General features: G+C 43.7%; 1 protein-coding gene across 1 annotated transcript in view; it reads left to right on the top strand.

The window, feature by feature from the left end:
- The window catches only part of TMEM145 (transmembrane protein 145), a 218,499-nt gene extending 197,220 nt beyond the window's left edge, over positions 1-21,279 (top strand). Inside the window, exons 9-15 of the mRNA XM_082273591.1 lie at positions 1,265-1,345; positions 1,438-1,516; positions 5,264-5,357; positions 8,142-8,314; positions 11,819-11,939; positions 16,047-16,238; positions 20,729-21,279. Of these exons, the coding sequence (XP_082129717.1) occupies positions 1,265-1,345; positions 1,438-1,516; positions 5,264-5,357; positions 8,142-8,314; positions 11,819-11,939; positions 16,047-16,238; positions 20,729-20,965 (977 nt within the window). The 3' untranslated portion in view covers positions 20,966-21,279. The remainder of the gene's footprint in view (positions 1-1,264; positions 1,346-1,437; positions 1,517-5,263; positions 5,358-8,141; positions 8,315-11,818; positions 11,940-16,046; positions 16,239-20,728) is intronic.
- Positions 21,280-26,269: the final 4,990 nt, after the last annotated feature.

Below are 26,269 nucleotides of genomic sequence, written 5' to 3'. Positions count from 1 at the left end.
TCGCCCCCTCTAGCTGCAGGCGCTCGACCGACGTATACCTACTGCGGTTCGCGCAGGAGGGCCAGCCTGCTGCATTATTTCTGAGGCGGGCAGTCCAAAAGTGGTTAAACTGTCAGACTTTTTATGTGTATAGCGCAAAAAAAAAAAAAAAAACGCAGAGGTGATCAAATACCACCAAATGAAAGCTCTATTTGTGTAAAAAAAAAAAAAGGACACAAATTTTATTTGGGTACATCGTCGCATGATTGTGCACTTGTCAGTTAAAGTAATGCAGTGCCTTAATAAACAGAAATTTACAAAAAAAAAAGTAACGCAGTGCTATATCACAAAAAATGGCCTGGTCATAAAAGGGGGTAATTCTTTCCGAAGCTGAAGTGTTTAAGCATGCAGGCAGGAGGGTCTAATTAGCTGAGAAATTCCCTCCTCCTCTCATCCAGGTGAAAAAAAAAAAAGACCCATGGAGACTCCTGGGATGTACGACATCATTTTGGTCTAGGCCAGAAACAAGGAAGCAACTGAAAAATAAAAAAGATAAAACAAATAAATATAATATACCTTCTAATCTGTTTACTAGAGCTAGCAGCATAAGAAAAGTTAATGTTGACTGGGAGAGTTTAGTTCTGCTTTGCTTTTTGGAAAGTGATTAAAGCAGAATTCCACCCAAAAGTGGAACTCCGCTTATTAGCTTATATGCCCCCCCCCCGTGCCTTATTTGGCACCTTTCAGGGGGAGGGGTATCTGTTTTTGACAGGTATCCTTCCCCACTTCCAGGAGACAGCGCCGCGGCGCCGTCCCTCGGGAGTTCAGCACCTCTTTTTTTACCTTCACTGTCGGGCCAATTACAAAGCGCAGCACACTTTGCGCATGCGCAGTAGGGAACCAGCAGTGAAGCCAAAAGGCTCCATTTCTGGGTTCCCTTACCCTGGATGGCGGCTGGGTTCCCTTACTCTGGATGGTGGCGGCGGCAGCACCCGAGAGCCAATATGAAAAATCGGTTTGGGGTACCGACATCACAGGGCTCCCTGGACAGGTAAGTTCTACTATTTAAACATCAGCAGCTACAGTATTGGTATAATTTTTTCAACCCTGCTTTAAGCATAATTGCCACTGTCCAGTTAGAGAGATGATCCGGGCTGAACCAGGATGCTGTATAATGTCTATGTGAATCACAAGACTGGCAGAGCAGAATTTTAATTCTATACACACACTCACATTAGCTTATTATGGTCATACCTAGTATATAACAGCCTTTGTCTCTTCCTAGTCCTCAGCTTGGTGTTCTTCTGTATATACTGGGGTCAGTACGCACAGGATGGAGTGGGCAGTCCCAGCATCAAAGTGCTAGGTCAGTTCAAGAGCATGGATATATGTGTGTCTGTCATTTTGTATTTCATAGATATAAAGACCTCATTTAATTTTATTTTCTTTCCCTCCTAGCCAAGCTGCTCTTCTCTGCCAGTTTCCTCATCTTCCTGCTCATGCTGATTCTCCTTGGAAAAGGATTTACAGTGACAAGGTATACAGACCACCTGCCAGCAAGATGTGTCACAGACCCAGCGCCGTTTATCACCGCCATCACCGGCATCATTGCTCCCAGTACAGACGCAGATTGAAAAATACATTTTTAAAGAGTAACTCAAAAACTTACAGTGCAAGGATTTTGACAAACTTTGTTGCTGATTTGTAGTTTTTGTTATTCTGAAGAAATAGCTGTTTGCTTGTCTGTGTCCAGTGAATGAAAATGGTAGTGATTTTATAATTATTTATCAGCTGCTGCACTTGCACGGTTCTAATGAGGAAAGTTGCAAGGTCTGCATCCCTTTAGACATAATTTCCCTTTGGGAGTATGACATTTCTGTTGCTGGGGATGCCCAAAATCTGACTTGTATCCTAGTGCAGACTTCTGGGAAAATCATTGAGCCAATCACACAAGCAGGAAAGCATTTCCGGGGTGCATTATGTACACCATCAGTGTGCAGAACACCTCCAGGTAGCCATTATACATTTTGCCGAAAACTACAGCGCTGCAGATTGGAAAAGAAAAGTCATTTTTATTAACATTCAATTACAATATGCTGATTTTGCTGACTTGTTGCTATCTCTGGGGCCATCATCCAGATCCTTTCCATTACTTTTTACTGAATCGCCCAGAATATAAGGCTCCATTCACATATTGGCATCCCGGATCATGGGCAGAATCGCCGCGATTCTGAATTATGGCAATTTGTATCACTTCTTATAGTGCCCCAAACGTGGCGCGATTTTACAGCGATTTTCACCCGACTAAACAGAAGTTCTTGTACTTTTTTTGGGCAACAGGCGTCCCAAGATTCTGTTTACGCAATTTTACTGCAAATCGTCGAGCGATAATCGCAGAAAAATTGGGCCATTGGTTGGGGGTGCCATTGGAAATCACGCGGGCACACCAAACAAACACAAAACAGTGAATTCCCTACAGTGATAATTAAAGTGAAATGTCCCAATTAATCTTCTGTGATATCCAGTGTATAGAATCCTTCCTGCGGTGATTAACAGATTCCTCCAATGATGAACCCGAAAAAAGGAAACACCACGCGTAAGAAACAAGGTGAAGATCTGCACTCACCAGATGTTATTGACCCTCCTTGTCTTATGGCATAAGGATCAATAAAGGCTTTGGTGGTCTCTGTGACCAAACTATGACCTCCAGCTGGTTCCCAATATGCCCTCCTCGTGGTAGTCAAAGGTTCCAAGGTGGGGTATCAGACGCTGTTGACCCTCCTTGTCTTATGACAAAAAGGATCAATAAAGGCTTTGATGGTCTCTGTGACCAAAGTATGTCCTCCAGCTGGTTCCCAATGTGCCCTCCTCGCGGTAGTCAAAGGTTCCAAGGTGGGGTATCAGACGTTATTGACCCTCCTTGTCTTATGACAAAAAAGATCAATAAAAGGCTTTGATGGTCTCTGTGACCAAAGTATGTCCTCCAGCCGGTTCCCAATGTGCCCTCCTCACAATGGTCAAAGGTTCCAAGGTGGGGTATCAGACGTTGTTGACCCTCCTTGTCTTATGACAAAAAGGATCAATAAAGGCTTTGGTGGTCTCTGTGACCAAAGTATGTCCTCCAGCCGTTTCCCAATGTGCCCTCCTCACGGTGGTCAAAGGTTCCAAGGTGGGGTATCAGACGTTGTTGACCCTCCTTGTCCTATGACAAAAAAGATCAATAAAAGGCTTTGATGGTCTCTGTGACCAAAGTATGTCCTCCAGCCGGTTCCCAATGTGCCCTCCTCACGGTGGTCAAAGGTTCCAAGGTGGGGCATCAGACGTTGTTGACCCTCCTTGTCTTACGGCAAAAAGGATCAATAAAGGCTTTGATGGTCTCTGTGACCAAAGTATGTCCTCCAGCCAGTTCCCAATGTGCCCTCCTCGCAGTGGTCAAATGTTCCAAGGGGGGGTATCAGACGTTGTTGACCCTCCATGTCTTATGACAAAAAGGATCAATAAAAGGCTTTGATGGTCTCTGTGACCAAAGTATGTCCTCCAGCCGGTTCCCAATGTGCCCTCCTCGCGGTGGTCAAATGTTCCAAGGTGGGGTATCAGACGTTGTTGACCTTCCTTGTCTTATGACAAAAAGGATCAATAAAGGCTTTGATGGTCTCTGTGACCAAAGTATGTCCTCCAGCCGGTTCCCAATGTGCCCTCCTCACGGTGGTCAAAAGTTCCAAGGTGGGGTATCAGACGTTGTTGACCCTCCTTCTCTTATGACAAAAAAGGATCAATAAAAGGCTTTGATGGTCTCTGTGACCAAAGTATGTCCTCCAGCCGGTTCCCAATGTGCCCTCCTCACGGTGGTCAAAGGTTCCAAGGTGGGGTATCAGACATTGTTGACCCTCCATGTCTTATGACAAAAAGGATCAACAAAAGGCTTTGATGGTCTCTGTGATCAAAGTATGTCCTCCAGCCGGTTCCCAATGTGCCCTCCTCAGGGTGGTCAAAGGTTCCAAGGTGGGGCATCAGACGTTGTTGACCCTCCTTGTCTTACGGCAAAAAGGATCAATAAAGGCTTTGATGGTCTCTGTGACCAAAGTATGTCCTCCAGCCAGTTCCCAATGTGCCCTCCTCGCAGTGGTCAAATGTTCCAAGGGGGGGTATCAGACGTTGTTGACCCTCCATGTCTTATGACAAAAAGGATCAATAAAAGGCTTTGATGGTCTCTGTGACCAAAGTATGTCCTCCAGCCGGTTCCCAATGTGCCCTCCTCACGGTGGTCAAAGGTTCCAAGGTGGGGCATCAGACGTTGTTGACCCTCCTTGTCTTACGGCAAAAAGGATCAATAAAGGCTTTGATGGTCTCTGTGACCAAAGTATGTCCTCCAGCCAGTTCCCAATGTGCCCTCCTCGCAGTGGTCAAATGTTCCAAGGTGGGGTATCAGACGTTGTTGACCCTCCTTGTCTTATGAAAAAAAGGATCAATAAAGGCTTTGGTGGTCTCTGTGACCAAAGTATGTCCTCCAGCCGGTTCCCAATGTGCCCTCCTCACGGTGGTCAAAGGTTCCAGGTGGGGTATCAGACGTTGATGACCCTCCTTGTCTTACGGCAAAAAGAATCAATAAAGGCTTTGGTGGTCTCTGTGACCAAAGTATGTCCTCCAGCCAGTTCCCAATGTGCCCTCCTCGCAGTGGTCAAATGTTCCAAGGTGGGGTATCAGACGTTGTTGACCCTCCTTGTCTTATGAAAAAAAGGATCAATAAAGGCTTTGGTGGTCTCTGTGACCAAAGTATGTCCTCCAGCCGGTTCCCAATGTGCCCTCCTCGCAGTGGTCAAATGTTCCAAGGTGGGGTATCAGACGTTGTTGACCCTCCTTGTCTTATGAAAAAAAGGATCAATAAAGGCTTTGGTGGTCTCTGTGACCAAAGTATGTCCTCCAGCCGGTTCCCAATGTGCCCTCCTCACGGTGGTCAAAGGTTCCAGGTGGGGTATCAGACGTTGATGACCCTCCTTGTCTTACGGCAAAAAGAATCAATAAAGGCTTTGGTGGTCTCTGTGACCAAAGTATGTCCTCCAGTCGATTCCCAATGTGCCCTCCTCACGATGGTCAAAGGTTCCAAGTTGAGGTATCAATGGCAGAAGAGAGGAGAAAAAAAAAGTAATACTGATATTTCTTTTCTGGGAGGCTCATTTTAGGAGGAACACAACGTCTTGGTGCTAAACACAAGTTACTTATGTTCATGCATCACCAGCCTATTCGGTATTCTGCCATGTTACATTCTTTGACCTTGTCATTTCAGGGGTCGGATCAGCCACCTGGGTTCTATTAAGCTGTCAGTTTACATGACGCTGTACACGGTTACACACACGGTGCTGTTTATACATGAGGCTCAGGTAAGAATCTTTAAAGTCATACAGTCCAATCCTAAATTTCAAGCAGCCAAGGTGTTTTTAGTGCAAAATTAACAAAATGTGGAGCGTAAGGCAAATATGAGTCTTAAGGTGACCCTGTCACTACAGAAGAAGAAGGCTTGCTTGTAAAAAAAAGAAAATACCATCTATACTTACCTTAAAGGTGACCCATATTTTGAAATGCAGCTTCCCTGCTTGCCCAACTGTTGCAGATGTTCAATCTCTCTGGGTGGGTTGAAAATCTGTTCACCCCTCCGCACGCCATGTTTGCTTCCAATGTTTTCTACGTCCTGTAGTGACATGGGAGGAACCAATGCTTGTGGTCGGGCGAGCACACACACACCCAGAACTGTGGAATACCTGAAAAGTCCAGGGATCATTCGAATCGGCAGTGTTTCCAGACATGGGCCATCAGAAACCTAAGTATAGATGGTCTTCTTTACAAGGCTGGCATTCTTGTGACACAGTAAAGGGCCAAATACAGAATTTCAATACTTATATGAGAGCTATTTTACCTGCCAAGGGATTTGTATTTCTGCCCATCCATTCTTGAGATTTATACAGCTCTCCCACACAGCAGAGCCAGCTTATGGCGCTTTTCCACTGCATGGAACCGAATGGTTCGGCTCGCTTTTGTGCTTTTCCACTGCATGGTACCACATGGTACGGTGTTGGAACGGTTCGGTACGGTACGGCGGCGCTTTTCCACTACATGGAACCAAACGGTAAGGCTCGCTTAACCGCTTGCCAACTGCCGCACTACTATTTACGTCGGCAGTCAGCCCCTCACAGGCAGAGTGACGTAGATCTACGTCGCTAGCCGGTGAGGGTCTAGGGAGCGAGCGCGCGCCCCCGGAGGCGTGCTCCCGCGTGGTCACGGACCCCCCCCCGCGCGCGTGTGACCGGCGGACCCGATGTCCGCCGGTCACTCGGCGATTGTCACTGCAGAGGGAGAAAGGCAGGCGGCTGATGTAAACAAGCCGCCTGTCATTCTCCCCTGTGTAGAAACAGTGATCATACAGTTCTACTATGTAGGACCGTTGATCATTTTTCCTACAGCTCAAGCCACAGCCAATCACAGTTTACAGTAACAGTGCATATGTATAGCACTGATTACTGCAGTAATGTCACTGGTAACCCCAAAAGTGTCAAAAATGTCAGTCAAGGGTCCGATCTGTCCGCCGCAATGTCGCAGTACCGCAAAAAAAATCGCAGATCGCTGTCATTACGCGTTAAAAAAAAACAACAAACATGACAAAAATCTTTCCCTTTGTTAGTAAACGCGATAACTTTTGCGCAAACCAATCAAAATACGCTTTTTGCGATTTTTTTTTTACCAAACATATGTAGCATAAAACAAATTGGCCGAAAATGTTAAAAAATTATGATTTTTACATTTTTTTTTGGGGAATTTCATATTAAAAAATGTGAAAAATATTGTTATTTTTGCAAAATTGACGCTCTTTTTTTGTTTATAGCGCATGATCAAAAAATCGCACAGTTGATCAAATACCACCAAAAGAAAACTCTGTTTGTGGGAAAAAAAGGACGTCAAATTCGTTTAGGTACAGCGTCGCACGACCACGCAATTGTCCGTTAAAGTCACGCAGTGACGAATCGCAAAATAGGCCCTGGTCAGGAAGGGGGTAAAATCTTCCGGGGCTTAAGTGATTAAACAGTACCACCTCAGTTGTGGTTCCAAGAGGGCTGTACCGATACCATATCCCACAATCCTTTGCATGCAGCCTTGACTGTTTGTCACTACTAGCCACTGATTGGTCAGAGAATCGTTGTTATCCCACCCACTTACTTTAGTGGAAAAGCAAACCGTACCAAACCGTTCCAACACTGTACCATGCAGTGGAAAACCAAACAGGGCCAAGCAGGGCCAAGTGGAGCCGAGCCGGTACTTGCAGTGGAAAAGAGCCATTAGTGACCAGGTACTTCTCCACAGTTAAGCAGTTCAGTTAGGTCACCTCCCTTCTTCCACATTGTGATTGAGAACATGTTTATACTCTTTGACTTTTATATTTATTATTTTTTACTATTTACATTCAGGGGTGATCATCTGTCCATAATCACAGGTAATCGCTCCATGTGCGATTACATCTGAACACCTGCAGACAGGTGCAACCGCTGTCATCCGTTGATTGCTTTGTACAGGCTGAGCAGCCCAACTATCAGCATCAACCTGTGAATTTAGCCCCAGAAATAGGCTGGATTCTTGCCACAGCTGGCACATAAATGCCCTTCGTGACAAATCGCCAGCCGCTATAGTGATTATGTTGCTAGCTACAAATCACTACCATAAGCGATTTATAGCAACAAGGAATTGCTGCTGCAAAATTGTCCATCTGACACTATGGTTGATTTACTAAAACTGCACAATGCAAAATCTGGTGTAGCTGTACATGGTAGGCAATAAGCTTCTAACTTCAGCTTGTTCGATTAAGCTTTGACAAAAAACCTGCAAACTGATTGGTTTCTATGCAGAGCTGCACCAGATTTTGCACTCTCCAGTTTTAGTAAATCAACCCCATTGACTTTAGAATAGCGGTTGCCCTGATAAGAGTGCAAGGTTGATGCATGGGCCATTATTCCCTACGAGTTTGGCACAAATCCCAGTGCCTTTCATGTGCTGCACCCTATGCATTTTGCAGTAGATAAGCAACATGTACATTAAAAAATGTAAGTTCTGATAGGATATTCATGTTTATTATGGTTGAACGGTTCTTACTTGTCTCTATTCCTGTGTGTTGCTCCCAGTTCTTTGACCCAGCTCAGGTCCTGTACACATATGAGTCCCCTGCTGGCTATGGGAACATCGCTCTACAGTTTCTGGCCTACATATGGTTCTGTTACGCCGTGCTGGTGACCCTCAAACATTTCCCAGAAAAACAAGCCTTCTATGTGCCCTTTTTTGCAGCCTATACTTTGTGGTGAGTATGAGAGTGGGTCAAGTGGTGGGAGGTCTTTGGTAGAATTATATCTTGACATACCATCCAGTAAAACAGTTGACTAATGATATATAAAAACTGACCTAAATCGAAACAATGGGCTAACCCAGCCATTTTCAAACAGTGTTCCATAAAACCCTAGGGTCCCTCAAGATGTTGCTAGGGGTTTCTTGAGTTGCGGTTGAGTAGCCTCCTATTTGATGGTGCCTACATAGTTCCAAGTCCTTCACCTCTTGGCAGAGCAAGTGGCATTACACCAATGATCTTTTAATCTGTCTGTAGGGGTGGCATTCTGATTACCACTTTCAGGAGGCATTCTTTAGATTGACCTAAAGCCTAAACAATGGGTTAGCCCAGCCATTCTCAAATAAGGTTCCATAAAACCCTAGAGTTCCTCCAGATGTTGCTAGGGGTTCCTTGAGTTTAGGTTGACTCACCTCCCATTTGATGGTGCCTACATAGTTCCAAGCCCTTCACCTTTTGGCAGAGCCAGTGGCATGACACCAATGATCTTTTTATCTGTCTGTAGGGGTGACATTCTGATTACCACTGTAAGGAGGCATTCTTTAGATTGACCTAAAGCCTAAACAATGGTTTAGCCCAGCCATTCTCAAATAAGGTTCCATAAAACCCTAGAGTTCCTCCAGATGTTTCTAGGGGTTCCTTGAGTTTAGGTTGACTCACCTCCCATTTGATGGTGCCTACATAGTTCCAAGCCCTACACCACTTGGCAGAGCCAGTGGCATGACGCCAATGATGTTTTTTTAGCTGTCTGTAAGGGTAGCATTCTGACCACCACTGTAAAGGGACATTCTTTCCATTGACCTCCAAAGTAAGGGTGAATAGGTTTTAGCACCCTAAATAGGTTGAAAAAGACTGGGTTAACCATTGCCATGTTGGGAGGTTGAATGTGGGTTCAAGGTGTGCTATTGGTTGACTATTTGGGCAAAACATTTCATAAAGAGTCTATTAATAGCCCATCTTGTAAATAAATTTAACCATTACAATGGCTTATATCTTGTGACACAGGGGCCGAATGTCTGCCGTATTGACCGGTTCAGCAGTAACCTGCTGACATTCAGCCAGTGTGTAAAGAAGCCAGCATCCATTTAGTGCTCAAAGCCAATGGCAGGGGGCAGTCCCCCTGTCAGAACACAATAGCTCAGTGGAGCTATTGCATTGCATAGTTAGTACAGTGAGCTCCGCGTGAGCGCCTCCGTTTTTTTTTTCATTCAGTCCTCTGGGTTGAATGAAAAATAAAAAAGCTGTGGTGTACCAGGCTTTAGCCTATTAGGCAGTTACAGAAATGAGCCCAGAGAAGATTAAGCACCACAAGGCACCTTCTATATGTAGAAATGGCTGCATTTTTGCTAAGGGTTTAGGCATGCTTTATAGGACACCTCTATTCAGGAAATATAGAGGAGGCCATTCCTAAACTCTAAGTATTCTAGTTGCCTGGATTTCATGCTAGATCTGCGGTTGAATAACTTTCTAATTAACTGGCTCAAATCGAACTGGCAATGTATGGATAGATTTCTCTCATTCAGCCCGCAGGTTAAAATAAAGAAACTCGGCACATAACAGCGCAGATGGACGAATCCCCATGCTGGGCTATTGTACTGTGGCAGCTGTCAATGGCTGTCAGAATACAATAGCGCATTTACAGTATAGGAGTAATATTTTTATCTTGCACTGCAATGAACAGTGACATGCAGTTACCCACTACAACCAGGTACCAATGGCTTTTTATGAATGTAGAGCATCTGAAACAAGGAAAGAAGATTCTCATTGGGTGCCATTGGGCTGCTGCGTTTTTCACCTTTCTTGGATAATACATTTATTGTTCAGTTTACTAAATATAACCCACCCTGCTTAACCACTTAAGCCCCGGAGGATTTGGCTGCTCAAAGACCAGGGCCTATTTTGCGATTCGGCACTGCGTGACTTTAACGGACAATTGCGCGGTCGTGCGACGCTGTACCCAAATGAAATTGATGTCCTTTTTTCCCACAAACAGAACTTTCTTTTGGTGGTATTTGATCACCTGTGCGATTTTTACTTTTTGCGCTATAAACAAAAAAAGAGCGACAATTTTGAAAAAATAACAATATTTTTCACATTTTTTTATATGAAATTCCCCAAAAAAAAGTAAAAATCCAAATTTTTTAACATTTTAGGCCAATTTGTTTTCTGCTACAAATGTTTGGTTAAAAAAAATCGCAATAAGCGATTGGTTTGCGCAAAAGTTATTGTGTCTACTAACTACGGCAAAGATTTATGTCATTTTTATTGTTTTTTTTTTTTTTTACTAGTAATGGCAGCGATCTGCGATGTTTTTTTTTTTTGCAGGACTGCGACATTGCGGCGGACAGATCGGACCCTTGACTGACATTTTTGACACTTTTGGGGGTACCAGTGACATTACTACAGTAATCAGTGCTATAAATATGCACTGTTACTGTAAAAATGACACTGGCAGGGAAGGGGTTAACTTTATTGGTGATCAGTGGGTTAAATGTATCCCTAGGGGCGTGATTCTAACTGTGGGGGGACGTGGCTTGTGATGTAACCACAGAGACATACGATCCTACATAGCAGGATCGTATAGTCTCTGCTGTTACACCAGGGAGAATGACAGGCGGCTTTGTTTACATTGGCCGCCTGCCTTTCTCCCTCTCCAGCGGGAGATCGTGAGTGGTCACTCGCGCGGCAATGTTAGTGAACGAGCGGGGGGGCGGGAGCGCACCTCCGGCGGCGCACGCTCGCCCCCTAGAGGCTCGTGGGCCAGCTACGTAGCCCTACATCGTTTTGCCTGTAGGGGGCTGACTGCCGCAGTAAATAGTTGTGCGGCGGTCGGCAACTGGTTAACAGAGAAGTATAGGTTTGTAATTAAAACAAATATCCATACTCGCCTCTATGCTACATCTCTAAGCCTGAGAACTGAGCGATCACATAACCGCTGATTGCTGGGTTCTCTCTCTGCTTGGAGCAGACAGCAGTGACTTCAGCTACCACTCTCTGCTCTGCTCCCCCAGCGCTCACTGGAGCAACGAGCTGGGGAGGGGACATGCACAGATGGCTCTGGCTGTCAGCCACATGCTGAGAGACAGAGCCAGCTGTCAGCCAGTTAGCAGGGTGGATCCCGACAATATTGTCTGGATTCCTCCAGAGTCTGCAGCAGCTCTACCACATCAGCTGGTAGTGGGCAACAGCCTGCTATCAGCTGACTCTGGGCCACAGGGGAGCAAAAGTTGTGTACTCCTGTGACCCACAAGAGATGTGAAACGTTTTGGCCATACAGTAGTTCTCTTTTAAGGAGGTCCAGATATGGGAACTTGAAGGACTAGATTTCATATTTCACAGAAGTATGAGCAGATTCTGGCAGGGCTTTTTATTACTGCGCTATGACCAGGCCACACTGTTTTGTATTCCTTTCCAGCAATGAGACAACGTATAAAAATCACCATAATTCATATTTGTTGGCAGGTTCTTTGCTGTTCCTGTCATGGCTCTGATTGCTAACTTTGGAATTCCAAAGTGGGCCCGTGAGAAGATTGTCAATGGTATACAGCTTGGAATCCATCTGTATGCACATGCCGTTTTCCTGGTGAGTTGGAGACCTGCCCATCTATGAGAAGGTTTGGCCCAGAAGTGACTAAACAGAAACAATTTAGAGTAGTCACACACAGGTGTTTTTCAAATATATCTTTCATCTTTTTCATTTAAAACTTTGGAATGAACCCATAGCACCATAATGGTCTTCCTTACTACCTGTATATGCATATGAAAGCCCTCTATTTTTATTTAATGGCTTATTTCCCTTTTTTTTTAACTTTAACTACCCAACTTTATTTCCTTAAGTGAACATTATAAGCTACTGAAAAAAAGAATTTGAAACAAAATATCCATTGTAATGTTCATATATTGTAAAAACATTTTAATTGATTCTGTGACATTTAGGAGCAAATGTGTATATAAAAGTTAAAAACTGATTAAACAGCAAAAAAAGAGTAACATTTAGGAATCGGCAATTGCCATAGATTTTTTATTCCAGCCAGTGGACTGAAAAAAAACAAAAAGGAAAAAAGATTCCTCCATCCCCTTTGGGGTTGATTTACTAAAACTTGAAAGTGCAAAATCTGGTGCAGCTCTGCATTATAGCCAGCTTCTACTTCCTCAAATTCTTCTAACTTCAGCTTGTTCAATTAGGCTGACAAAAAAAAAATACAGTGCTGCATCAGCTGCACCATTGTATCCTGACATCAGAGCTCTCTGCTGTCAGAATACACTGATCAGCAGTTGCAGCTAATTGGTTTCAACCATTGATAGACCCAAGTTTTCCAGCTTGGCTGTTTGACAGAAGTTGGTCTAATAACTGACTTCTTTCGATTAGAGATAGTTTACCTTTACGATGCAATGCATTGCAGGCTTACCACTCAGGGAATATTGGGTGTGCTGGTATTCACTTGTATTTTTTCCCTGTTAAAGCAGAAATGTCAGCCCAGTGCCAAGATTTAAAGCCCCAATGGAAGCTGACCAATTTTCTGCCTGAGCTTAGAGCTGATAACTGTAAAACTCTCTGGTCTGCTGGAGGCCTTTGGTTAATGGCATTTTTTAATGTCTGTAATCAGAACTGAGCTCAGGCAAGAAATAGGACAGACTTACAGCCAGATGAATCTGCTTTGACTTGAAGAGAATACAAATATTACGAATAAAAAATTGAGTACTGTAATCCCTAAGAGACGTCAGAGCGGTGATTTAGATTATTAGAAATGCTAGGTGGTGACAGGTAGGGATGATCGAACTTTTGAAAAGTTTGGTTCGGCCAGAACATCCGAACTACCCGAAAGTTCGGCCCGGATTTCAGAACCCCATTGAAATCAATGGACCCGAACTTCGGTAATCAAAAAACACCATTTTAAAGCCATAAAACCCAATAAATGCCCCTAAAAAGTGCCTAGGGTTCTGGGTCATGCCCCAGGGACTATTAATCACACAAAAAAAGTTCTTAAAAATTGTCATTTTTGAAAAAAAAGCCAATTATTGAAAAAATAAAAATAAAAAAGAGATTTTTTGAATGGGGGGTCTAAAAAGTGAAGTGTGAAGTACCTGTGAAGTTTCAGCTCTGTAGCATGTCCAGAACCATAAAAAAAGATTGTTTGTATTTTGTCACTTAGAAGTTAGAACACAGGTAGTTGGCTTCTCGCTTTTCACACCTTGCCGGTTTAATAGGCGTTTTTTGGGCATTCTTTTGGGTTCTTTTGAGGCAGGAAAAACATCTGAACTTGTGTATACGGGTATATATACCACTATACAAAGTTCAGATGTTTTGCCTGCCTCCAAAGAACCCAAAAAAATGCCCAAAAAAATGCCTGCTACTAAATCGGCAAGGTGTGAAAGGAGCGAAGCCATATTCCAGATCTATAATTTCACTAATACAAATGATCTTTTTTTTATGGTTCTGGACATGCTACAGAGCTGAAACTTCACAGGTACACTTTTTAGACCCCCCAGACACAAAATCACACAAAAAGAAGTTCTTAAAAATTGTCATTTTTGATATTTTTTTGATAGAGAGCCATTTATTGAAAAAAAAAAAAATGTCTTTGGATTTAGTATCTGGGGGGTCTAAAAAGTGTACCTGTGAAGTTTCAGCTCTGTAGCATGTCCAGAACCATAAAAAAGATAATTTTTCAGTAGAGCGGGGATTGAAAAAATAAAAAAAAACAAAAAAAATTAAAAATAAAAGAAAAAATTTCTTTGGATTTGGTGACTTTTGGAAACTTCACAGGTACACTTTTTAGACCCCCCAGATACTAAATCCAAAGAAATTTTTTTTTTTTTAATTTTTTTGTTTTTTTTTTATTTTTTCAATAAATGGCTCTCTATCAAAAAAATATCAAAAATTACCATTTTTAAGAACTTTTTTTGTGAGATTTTGTGTCTGGGGGGGTCTAAAAAGTGTACCTGTGAAGTTTCAGCTCTGTAGCATGTCCAGAACCATAAAAAAAAAGATTGTTTGTATTTTGTTACTTAGAACACAGGTAGTTGGCTTCGCCCCTGTTACACCTTGCCGGTTTAGTAGCAAGCGTTTATTTGGGCATTTTTTGGGTTCTTTGGATTCAGGAAAAACATCTGAACTTGTGTATAGTGGTATATACCACTATACACAAGTTCAGATGTTTAGCCTGCCTCCAAAAACCCCCAAAAAATGCCTGCAACAACACACCTGGGCGTTTTTTTTTTTGACGCTAGCGTTTTTTGGGCATTTTTTTGGGTTCTTTGGAGGCAGGCAAAACATCTGAACTTGTTTATAGTGGTATATATACACACATACTTATATGTATATACACACCTAGACATATATAGGTGTGATAGTAGCAGAAATATATGCTTGCGCTAATTAAATCATTTACACTAATATGCTTATGCTCCTTTAACACCTATATATGTCTAAGTGTAAAATACATATAAGTATGTGTGTGTACACAAGTTCAGATGTTTTGCCTGCCTCCAAAAACCCCCAAAAAATGCCTGCAACAACACACCTGGGCGTTTTTTTTTTTGACGCTAGCGTTTTTTTGGGCATTTTTTTGGGTTCTTTGGAGGCAGGCAAAACATCTGAACTTGTGTATAGTGGTGTATATACACACATAGTTATATGTATATACACACCTAGACATATATAGGTGTGATAGGAGCAGAAATATATTGGTGTTAATTATTTCATTAGCGCAAGTAGTTTTTTCTGCTCCTTTCACACCTGTATATGTGCAGGTGTATATATACAGACATGGGTGTGTATATATACCCCCTATACACATGTTCAGATGTAATTTCTGACTCCAAACATGTGCTCAAAAAAGCACTAGCAACGCCTGCAGCCAAAAATGCTGGCGGCGGCGAAGCCATATCCCTGCAGCGAAGGTGACACAAGAGAAAATAGCTTTTCTCTATAGCGGTCACCCTGCTATGGAAGGGTTTGGTCACCCTGCCATAGCAGTCACTGTCAGTTCACCCTTCACTACATTACGGTCACCCTGACACTTCACACTTTCCCTACAGAAACTGAATAAATTGAAGCTAACTAAAGTGTAAAGGAGCACTCTAACTACACTAGATATCCCTTTCCTCACACTAATAAATGCTAAATGACACTTTTAAAGTAAAATTAACAGAACGCTTCCATTCTCTTCCATGTCCTGTATAACAATGCTAGGAATATGGCGGGGGCTATCTTATATACTGGGGGGCGTATTCACTAATGATTGGTCTAGGGACCCCCTAGTCACTCCAATCACATTCCTAGCATTCTCCTGCCCCCTCAATTGGCTTTTGCTAATGGTTCTGGTCCAATCACAGGCTTTTAAAGCCCATTTCCTGAAGCATTGCATTTTGGTCGGTTCTGGTTGCCGAATTCCGAACTTTTTGGGCAAAAAGTTCTAAATTCGGCCGAACCTCGAACAACCAATGTTCGGGCCGAACCGTTCAATCATCCCTAGTGACAGGTTCTAAAAATACACTTACTGGTTCTAAAAATACACTTTCTGGTTCTAAAAATACACTTTCTGGTTCTAAAATACACTTACTGGTTCTAAAAATACACTTTCTGGTTCTAAAAATACAACTTTTGTTGCACAGAAAGAAGACATTCAGGCAGTCTATCTTGTTTTTTTTCCCTTACATTTTTTACTTTTTCTCTTTTTTGCATCAGATAATCACCAGACCCTCTGCAGCCAATAAGAACTTCCCTTACCATGTGCGAACCTCTCAAATCGGCATAATGGAGCAAAACACAGAGAAGTTTCCCCACCATGTCTATGGAAATGTCACCTTTATCAGTGACTCTGTCCCCAACGTCACTGAACTCTTCTCTATTCCCAATAGCAACGGGAGTGCTGCAGTGGTAATTATATTTATTCCTATTATTTTCTTTTACGTATGCTCATTGTTTGCATTTTTCTACCAGCCCCCACAGTGATATTCTCTTTTATAATGCTACAGGTACATAAAACTATGTGCTGATCATAGGTGTGCGCACAGGGTGTGCTGGTGTGCCTGGGCAGACCCTAATCACCCTGTGCGGTGCCGATTCCCCCTGCTTCCTGGCATCCCCTGTATCTCCCCTGCAGTACTGCCAGCCTCTCCTCTCCCGCTGGCTGCTACAGGGGATGTTTCAGGATGGATGGATGAATGAATGAACACAGTGAGTGATCTGTACCGTTCGCTCCTGTGTTCATTCTTACCTGAAGCATAATAAACTAGGTTTACTATGTTTCAGTTTGTGAATGAACAGGACGTCGCTCAGCAAAGAGCACTTCTCATTCGTTCACTGTGCAGTGCAGCTGAGGCTGCAGAGAAAAGGACTGGGTAAGTTCTGTCCTCAGTCCCTTTCACTCTGTTTGGACCTCTGTTATTTCACAAAAGCCCCCCAATGGGGCTCCTAAAAAAATAACAAATAATAATATTGTAAAAAATATTTAAAAATAATAAAAATAAAAATAATAAAAATAAAAACTAATGACACAGTCCATTGCCCTACTGACACCAATCTCTGCTCTACAGACACGGTCCAGTGCTCTGCTGATATACACGCATGTGTGATTGTGCTCTGGGGTGCACACCAATGCTGCTGATTATTACAAGCTTCGGCTTCCTGTAGCAGTGACGGCCTGTCCATTAGGGGTGCAGGGGCGCCGCCCCCCTAATCCATGCGTCCAGCCCCTAATCTGCATGCAGGGGGTCAGACGCATGGTTTTCAATGGGTTTTTTTGTTCGTTTTAGAAGCACAAGATTAGAGCCGGTGGCTCTAATTGGCTTCAAAAAGGGTTAGTTCGGGGCACAGAGCACTGCACTCAAAGCCCACCCAGTTGTGTGACATTAGCCAATTAATATTCGCTAATGTCTTTCTGTTTCTCCTCACGGCCAATCAGGAAGCGGGTCCTAACTCCTGATTGGGAGGAAAAGAAGCTCCTGATTGGGAGGAGAAGAAGTGAATGCCGGGACTCTGGAGGAGATGCCACCTGCATAGGGTAAGTGCAGGGGCTGGCGGGGGCCTGACAGGCAATCGATCGATCGAGCGATAGGGGGGGAGGAGGGTGGGTTATGTGGTTGGCTGGCTGGGGGGGCCACCCCCTCAAGAAAATTGAGCACCAGCCGCCACTGTCCTGTAGTGATCTGACAACACTCCCTCTGTTGAACAGAAATCCTAAGCATTGTTGTCAGCCTCATCTGAATTACTTCCTATTGGACTATAGACTGACTCCTTTTCTCTTTATCTCCAAAAAATAAGACTGATTATTGCTGTAGTCCAACAGGGGAGAGCTCAGGCAAGGCTGACAACACTGCTTGGGATTTCAGTACACCAAAGGCAGTGTTGGCAGCTCAAACAGGAAGGTAGAAACTGAACAGATAATTTCCTGTACTTGAAGTGGTTTTGATTTGGTCTGGACCCTCGTTCGGATGAACCCGGAGAGAAGCTTTCAGTGCTGGCCAAATCAGTTTCAGTCAAGGCAATCTCTGCCTTGCATCTGCATGTACATAAAGGGGTGCAGATGCTTCTGACATCATTGACCTAATATGAAGTTATCAGGTGACAATAACCTTTCTCTCTATAGCAGTCATCTTCTCCTAAAGACAGTCTTATCATTGGCCATCATTGCAGCCTGGTCTGTACCTATATGCAGCCTCACCATTGCCCATCATTGCAGCCTGATCTGTTCCCTTTTGCAGCCTCACCATTGCCCATAATTGCAGCCTATGTGCCCATATGCAGCCTCACTATTGGCCATCATTGCAGCCTGATATGTACCCATATGCAGCCTCACCATTGCCCATCATTGCAACCTGATCTGTGCCCATATGCAGCCTCACCATTGCCCATCATTGCAGCCTGATATGTGACCATATGCAGCTTTGCCATTGCCCATCATATCAGCCTGATCTTTGCCCATATGTAGCCTCACCATTGCCCATCATTGCAGCCTGATATGTGCCCATATGCAGCCTCACCATTGCCCATCATTGCAGCCTGATCTGTGCCCATATGCAGCCTCACCATTGCCCATCATTGCAGCCTGATATGTGCCTATATGCAGCCTTACCATTGCCCATCATTGCAGCCTGAAATGTGCCCATATGCAGCCTCATCATTTCCCATCATTGCAGCCTGATATGTGCCCATATGCAGCCTCACCATTGCCCATTATTGCAGCCTGATCTGTGCCCATCTGCAGCCTCACCATTGCCCATCATTACACCCTGATCTGTGCCCATCTGCAGCCTCACCATTGCCCATCATTGCAGCCTGATATGTGCCCATATGCAGCCTCACTATTGCCCATCATTGCAGCCTGATATGTGCCCATATGCAGCCTCATCATTGCCCATCATTGCAGCCTGATATGTGCCCATATGCAGCCTCATCATTGCCCATCATTGCAGCCTGATCTGTGCCCATCTGCAGCCTCATCATTGCCCATCATTGCAGCCTGATCTGTGCCCATCTGCAGCCTCACCATTGCCCATCATTGCAGCCTGAAATGTGTCCATATGCAGCCTCACCATTGCCCATCATTGCAGCCTGATATGTGCCCATATGCAGCCTCACCATTGCCCACCATTGCAGCCTGATATGTGCCCATATGCAGCCTCACTATTGCCCATCATTGCAACCTGATCTGTGCCCATATGCAGCCTCACCATTGCCCATCATTGCAGCCTGGTATGTGCCCATATGCAGCCTCACCATTGCCCATCATTGCAGCCTGATATGTGCCCATATGCAGCTTCGCCATTGCCCATCATATCAGCCTGATCTTTGCCCATCTGCAGCCTCATCATTGCCCATTATTGCAACCTGATCTGTGCCCATCTGCAGCCTCACCATTGCCCATCATTACAGCCTGATATGTGCCCATATGCAGCCTCACCATTGCCCATCATTGCAGCCTGATATGTGCCCATATGCAGCCTCACCATTGCCCATCATTGCAGCCTGATATGTGCCCCTATGCAGCCTCACTATTGCCCATCATTGCAACCTGATCTGTGCCCATATGAAGCCTCACCATTGCCCATCATTGCAGCCTGGTATGTGCCCATATACAGCCTCACCATTGCCCATCATTGCAGCCTGATATGTGCCCATATGCAGCCTCACCATTGCCCGTTATTGCAGCCTGATCTGTGCCCATCTGCAGCCTCACCATTACCCATCATTACAGCCTGATATGTGCCCATATGCAGCCTCACCATTGCCCATCATTGCAGCCTGATCTGTGCCGGATTACACAGAGGATCTCCTGTGTACTTGACGCTCGCAATCACACACAGTCCTGCCTCCTATCCTGGCTCTAATGATAGACATAACACTGGTCCAATGCCAGGACATGTGACGTCTTTCCTAAGAGCTGGTCCAGGAGGCGGGACTGTGTGTGACTGCAAGCGCCGAGGACACAGGACATCCCAGCTTTGTGTAATGTGGCGGCGCATGTAGCTCTGCATGGTAGCCAATCAGCTTCTAACTTCAGCTTGGTCAATTAAGCTTTGACAAACAAACTTGGAAGCTGATTGGTTTCTATGCAGAGCTGCACCTGATTTTGCAATCTAAAGCTGCAGTAAATCAACCACAGTGTGTGCTTCCACAATCTTAACCCCCATTCAAAAAAGCCTCTTACAGCTCTGCCAGGACCATCAGATTGTACATAGTTAATAGCTCTTAAATGATCCTCCTCATACAGTCTGCTGGCTCAATCCAACCATCCCGCATGGATCACATCCACCACAGTGAGGGGCCACCAATGGAGTAAAAAACTATAGAAAAAATCATTGTGAAATAGTAAATATGGTTAAAAAAAAACAGATTGAAAAATGACAGGGATAAGACATCAATTCAATGTAGCAGACTGTATGGATGGCGGATTGCGTGATGAAGACCCGTGTTCACATTATTACCTTTTCATCCACTTTGACTTAAGCTGGCCATGCATGAATATATTTTTTCCGTTCAGCCTGTGGGCTGAGCAGAACAAATCTAACAGATTCCTCCATCAATGCTGTACAGCATGAATGGACAAATCTCTCCTGCCGGCTATTGTATTCTGACACCTAGCGCCCGCAGCTGTCAGAGTACCCAAACAGTTACTGCAGCTGATTGACTGCAGTCACTGTTTGGCTGACAAATTTCCCTCCATTCCTTTGATGTCATATTGAAATGTTTTTAACTGGGTGGTGCCACCAGGGCCTAGTTTAAATTTTCCCATTCTGCAGGAACGGTCGAACTTCGATGTACCATGTATGACCAGCTTTATTCTCTGCAATTCTTTTTTTTCTTTTTATTTTACCTCTTACTTACTTAGTGTTTTTTCTTATCAGTTCTAATCTGTCTTCACTTAGATAAACAAGCCGGTTCAATATCCAGTGACCCTGGGACATTGCTATTCGCAGCTGACCTCTGACGCACATCATGTGTTTAGCCCCCCATCAATGAACGGAGCCCCAGGAACCCAGAAAGTACCGGTCGGTGAAACTCAGCTTGGGGGACTTCAGCAACTTCATGCCCCCCAAATACATCATCAAAATGGATTCCCTGAATATTTTAGCATACGGTCTGCGGGTCCTCAACCTATGTAGACTGCCTTGCTGGAAAGAGAACACTGCAGTCCTTGTTAAGCCAAGATGAACCCTTTGGAGTGACCATTGGCTGATCTTCTGAGCCAGAATCTATGTGTGTGTGTGGCAGTGTACAAAATGTGGGAGTATGTCTGAATGGGCAAGTGCGTATGTAAATGTTTGTAAAGACACAACCATTTGTATATATTTCATATTCTGTATGTTGGTGTGTGCATGTGCATAGATATACAGGATATCAATTAGTTATGTGCCTACGTATGTCGATAATATGTGCCTCTGCCTCGGCTCTTGTCTATCACATGACCAATGTTTTGGTTTCCTCATTGATGCCTATCCTTTGTTCCCTATTGCAAAGATTTTATGCTTAGCTACCTAGCAATTTATTTCTGTCTGCCGTGTTGTAAATTCTTGATTATAGCTCTCTAGTTATTGCTATCTTCTTTTTTGTCAAAGAACATCAGTTTTTTTATTACTTGCTTAAAGGTTTCCTTTGTTTCTCTAAAATATGGCTTGCAATCTGTACCTTCCTATCCTTTTGTTCCTGCTGTTTTTTTACAGCGTATGCAGGTGTTTTTTTTTTTTTTTTGGGCCCTGTCCTATTTAGGACCTGTGTACATGGGCTTTCACATCAGTACTGCCTTCTCTCTCTTCAACGAATGCAAAAGAAGGTTTATGCAGCTTATGAGGTTTAATGCACCTGTAAAGGGACCTCTACCTGTATGGAACGCAGAAGCATCTCAAACTGGTGTCAGTTGCAAATGGAATGCACTTGAAAGCACGCTGCATTCGCCCATCTACACAAGCCCATACTCCATCGTGATTGGATGTGATAATAAAACAAAACAAAACACAGCAGCATAGAAAATGCACGGGCATAATGTCCCTCATTATATTTGGTCACGTGTACACAACTGATTTATTTGATGAACACGACTATCAGAACCAATTACCACAATGTAACTATAGCCCATATCAGCCAGTCTTTAAAATAGGATAGTAAGTAAGTTTTATTAGTTGTTATACAGTTACAGGCCAACTTTAACTCTATTGTTCATAGGCCAACCCTAAAGATACGTTGACGACTATTTAACAAAACTTTAACCATTCTTGTGGTGTGGCTGCATTCCGAGGTCACTTGTGTCTTTTTTTATGCATCTCTTCCTCATCATAGTCTTTTGCTTCCTGTATCTTTCTAATTTTGGTACTTTTCTCTTTCTGGTGTGTTTTGTTTTCTGTAGTTTCCATTTTTGTTTTCTCCATTGCCACCATATGCAGTTTACTTATGCCCCTACATCCTGTATCTACTAGCTGTGGTTTCTTTGCTTCCTTTCCTATCTATTTTCCCCACTCCTGCTTGTAGGTGCTTCTATTCCAGTGACCTGTATTCTTCGTGATGCGGGTCACTGTTTCTGTATTTTCTGTTTTCTCACACTCTCTATAGTTTCCAGTATTTTTCTATTCTCTCTGTCTGTAGTTTTATAGATTCAGTTCTTCCTCCAGCTAGTAGTTTCTTGTTATGTCTTTATTCCAAGTGTCTCTAGTTTCCTGTTATCTCTCTATTCCAGCTGTCCGCAGTTCACTGTGTCTTTCTATTCCAGCTGTCTGTAGTTTCCTTTATTTCCCTAGTCCAGCTTCCTGTTGTTTCCTGTATCTCTGTTCCAGATAGCTGTAGTTTGCTGTATCGTTCCATTTTAGCTGTCTGTAGTTGCATTTAGCTCTATTCTAGCTGTCTGTAATTCCCCCCCCCCCTTTTTTTTTTTTTGTTGCTGTCTTTAGATTCTTGTACCAATCTATTGATGATATCTGATGTTTCTTGTATCTCTCTATGCCCACCGTCTATACTTCCTTGTATCTCTCCATTTTGGCTGTCTCTAGTTTCATGTATATCTCTCTCTCTCTCTCTAATTTAACTGTCTGTACTTTACTGTTATCCTTCTATTTCGATTGTGTGTAGTTTCCCTTTTTCTGTGTCTAAGCCATGCTTAGTTCTCTGCATCTCTCTTTCTTTCATAAATCTTCTTATTTCAGCTGTTTGTAGATTCATGTGTCTTTCTATTACAAATGCCTGTGGTTTCTTGAGTTAGTGCAGCTTGCTTTATCTCTTTATTTCCACTGTCTATAGTTTCCCGAATCTCTCCATTCCAGCTGCCAGTAGTTTCCTGTATCTCTCCATTCCAGCTGTCTCTAGTTTCCTGTCTTTTCATTCCAGCTGTCTCTAATTTCCTGTATCTCCCTGAATCTCTCCATTCCAGCTTTCTCTAGTTTCTAGTTTCCTGTATCTCTCCATTCCAGCTTTCTCTAGTTTCTAGTTTCCTGTATCTCTCCATTCCAACTTTCTCTAGTTTCCTGTATCTCTCCATTCCAGCTTTCTCTAGTTTCCTGTATCTCTCCATTCCAGTTTTCTCTAGTTTCCAGAATCTCTACATTCAAGCTTTAACTAGTTTCTTGTATCTCCCATTCCAGCTGTCTCTAGTTCCCTGTATCTCTCCATTCCAGCTGGCTCTAGTTTCTTGTATCTCCCACTCCAGCTGCCTGCAGGTTCCTGTATCTCTCCATTCCAGCTTTCTCTAGTTTCCCCAATCTCTCCATTTCAGCTGTCTCTAGTTTCCTGTATCTCCCATTCCAGCTGTCTCTAGTTTTCTTTATCTCTTCATTCCAGCTGTCTCCAGTTTCATTTATCTCCCATTCCAGCTGTCTCTAGTTTTCTTTATCTCTTCATTCCAGCTGTCTGTAGTTTCCTTTTATCTCCCATTCCAGCTGTCTCTAGTTTCCTGTATCTCCCATTCCAGCTGTCTCTAGTTTTCTTTATCTCTTCATTCCAGCTGTCTCTAGTTTTCTTTATCTCTTCATTCCAGCTGTCTCCAGTTTCCTTTATCTCCCATTCCAGCTGTCTCTAGTTTCCTGTATCTCTTCATTCCAGCTGTCTGTAGTTTACTGTATCTCTCCATTCCCGCTGTCTCTAGTTTCCTGTATCCCTCCATTGCAACTGTCTCTAGTTACCTGTATCTCTCTATTTCCACTGTCTGTAGTTTTCGGCATTTCTCTATTCCAGCTTTCTCAAGTTTCCTGTATCTCTTCATTCCAGCTGCCTCTAGTTTCTTGTATCTCCCATTCCAACTGTCTCTAGTTCCCTGTATCTCTCCATTCTGGCTGTCTCTGGTTTCCTTTATCTCTCCATTCCATTGCAGCTGTCTCTAGTTCCTCGAATCTCTCCATTGCAGCTGTCTCTAATTTTCTGTATTTCTCCATTCTAGTTGTTTCTAGTTTCCTGAATCTCTCTATTCCAGCTGTCTCTAGTTTCCTGTATCCCTCTATTCCAGCTGTCTGTAGTTTCCTTTATCTCCCATTCCAGCTGTCTCTAGTTTCCTGTATCTCTTCATTCCAGCTGTCTCTAGTTTCCTGTATCTCTTCATTCCAGCTGTCTCTAGATTCCTGTATCTCTCCATTGCAGCTCTCTCTACTTACCTATATCTTTCCATTTCCCATCTTTCTATTCCCTCTGTATGTAGTTACTTGCATCTACCTACCCTCTGTCTTCAGCTTTCTATGGACAAGGGATGAAAGTTGCCCAATCCAGCTACTCTGGCCAAGAAAATGGTCTGTCAGGTCCATTCTGTCAGCCATAGTCTAGTTGGGTGGAACATTTTTAGGGCATGTCAGCTGGGTGGGTTAGAAAACCCACCTCAATCACTATTGCCTTCCCCAACCCACCAAAATGGCAGCAATGGCAGCTCCACGTGTGCCCCTCTACTACTTTGCCTTTCCCTCTGAGTTGACGTAAACATCAGCCAAACTGTGCCTTCATGTTTATGGGTGTGCCAGAGGACCAAAGTGCTTGAGGAAGGTTGAATCACACCTAAACATTTGACTGCACCTAGAGTTATATGGGCACCTTAAGCTTCCCATAAAACTGAAATCTGTACCTATATAAAATTTTAAAGCGTATCTTCACCCCCCCCCCAATCTTTTTTAAGGCTCGCTTACCTGGCCCCGCACAGTTAAGGTAATCAACGGCCCAGTGGATCCAGCGTTTTCCTGCTGTTATCCGTTTCTCTTCTGGCTCCCACTTAGTGCTGCGCCACCATCTTTTTGCATTATTTTATTGGGAACTCCTCTGGGTTCAGCCTGTCTCCCTCTTGATGATGTGCCACTAGGTCCACCCCCCCCTCCTCCTTTCTCATTAAAGAACTATACTGCCTGGAATATGCGTGGGACATAGCCCAGGAGGCACAGCGGGCAAAGTGCACATCATTCACCTAGGGGAGTAGCTATCTCTTCTACACATCTGTCTTCAGAGCTCTTCTGTAGCTCTTTAATCTGGATATCTTATGTTTCCTGTGTTTTTCAGTTCTGTATGTAGTTCCCTCATATCTTTCTTCCAGTTGCCTGGGTTTTGCTGTCCACTCTAATTTTTTTTTTCCCCAAAAGAAATTTTTATTGAAAAGCATTGAATACAAAAAAAAACTGCACAATGACATATGGAACAAATTCTACATCACGTGAACAGCAAACAAAATGTCTAGTGATACAGGCCATACTACACAGCGTATATGTATATTCCTCATAGTCGGTTCCAGAGCGCTGGTTCCTGTGAAAGCATACCCACAAGCCGCTGGATCATTTGAAACAATCAGTACGGCTAATCAAGACAGAAATAAAGTGCAACTGTGGCACAAAGGCGGTTAGATTTAGCCAGATTGAGGTCCACTCTAATTTAATGGCGCTTTTCCACTGCATGGAACCGAACGGTTCGGCTCGCTTTTGTGCTTTTCCACTGCTGGTACCGCATGGTATGGTGTAGGAACGGTACGGTAAGGCGACGCTTTTCCACTGCATGGAACCGAACGGTACGGCTCTCAAAAACAGTACCTACTCGATTGGGGTTCCAAGAGGTACCATACCCGGTACCATATCCCACAATCCTTTGCATGCAGTCACTACTAGCCACTGATTGGTCAGAGAATCCCACCCACCCCGTTGTTATCCCACCCACTTAACTTTAGTACTACTTTAGTGGAAAAGCAAACCATACCGTACCGAATCGTTCCAACACCGTACCATGCGGTACCAGCAGTGGAAAAGCAAACCGGGCCAAGCAGGGCCAAGTAGAGCCGAGCCGGTACTTGCAGTGGAAAAGTACCATTAGTATCCAAGATATTTTACATCATCTGACACCACTGTCCACAGTTTCCTGAATCATGGTATTGGTTGAACATGATGGACCTTTTTCAACCTGCGGAACGTTATTTCTATTGGTTGAATATTATGGACCTTCTTCAACCTACGTAACTTTCTTTCCATTAT

The sequence above is a fragment of the Pelophylax lessonae genome (genome assembly GCF_965119305.1).
Source record: "Pelophylax lessonae genome assembly, chromosome: 12".
NCBI classification, from domain to species: domain Eukaryota; kingdom Metazoa; phylum Chordata; class Amphibia; order Anura; family Ranidae; genus Pelophylax; species Pelophylax lessonae.
This window is presented reverse-complemented; position numbering and strand designations above follow the sequence as displayed.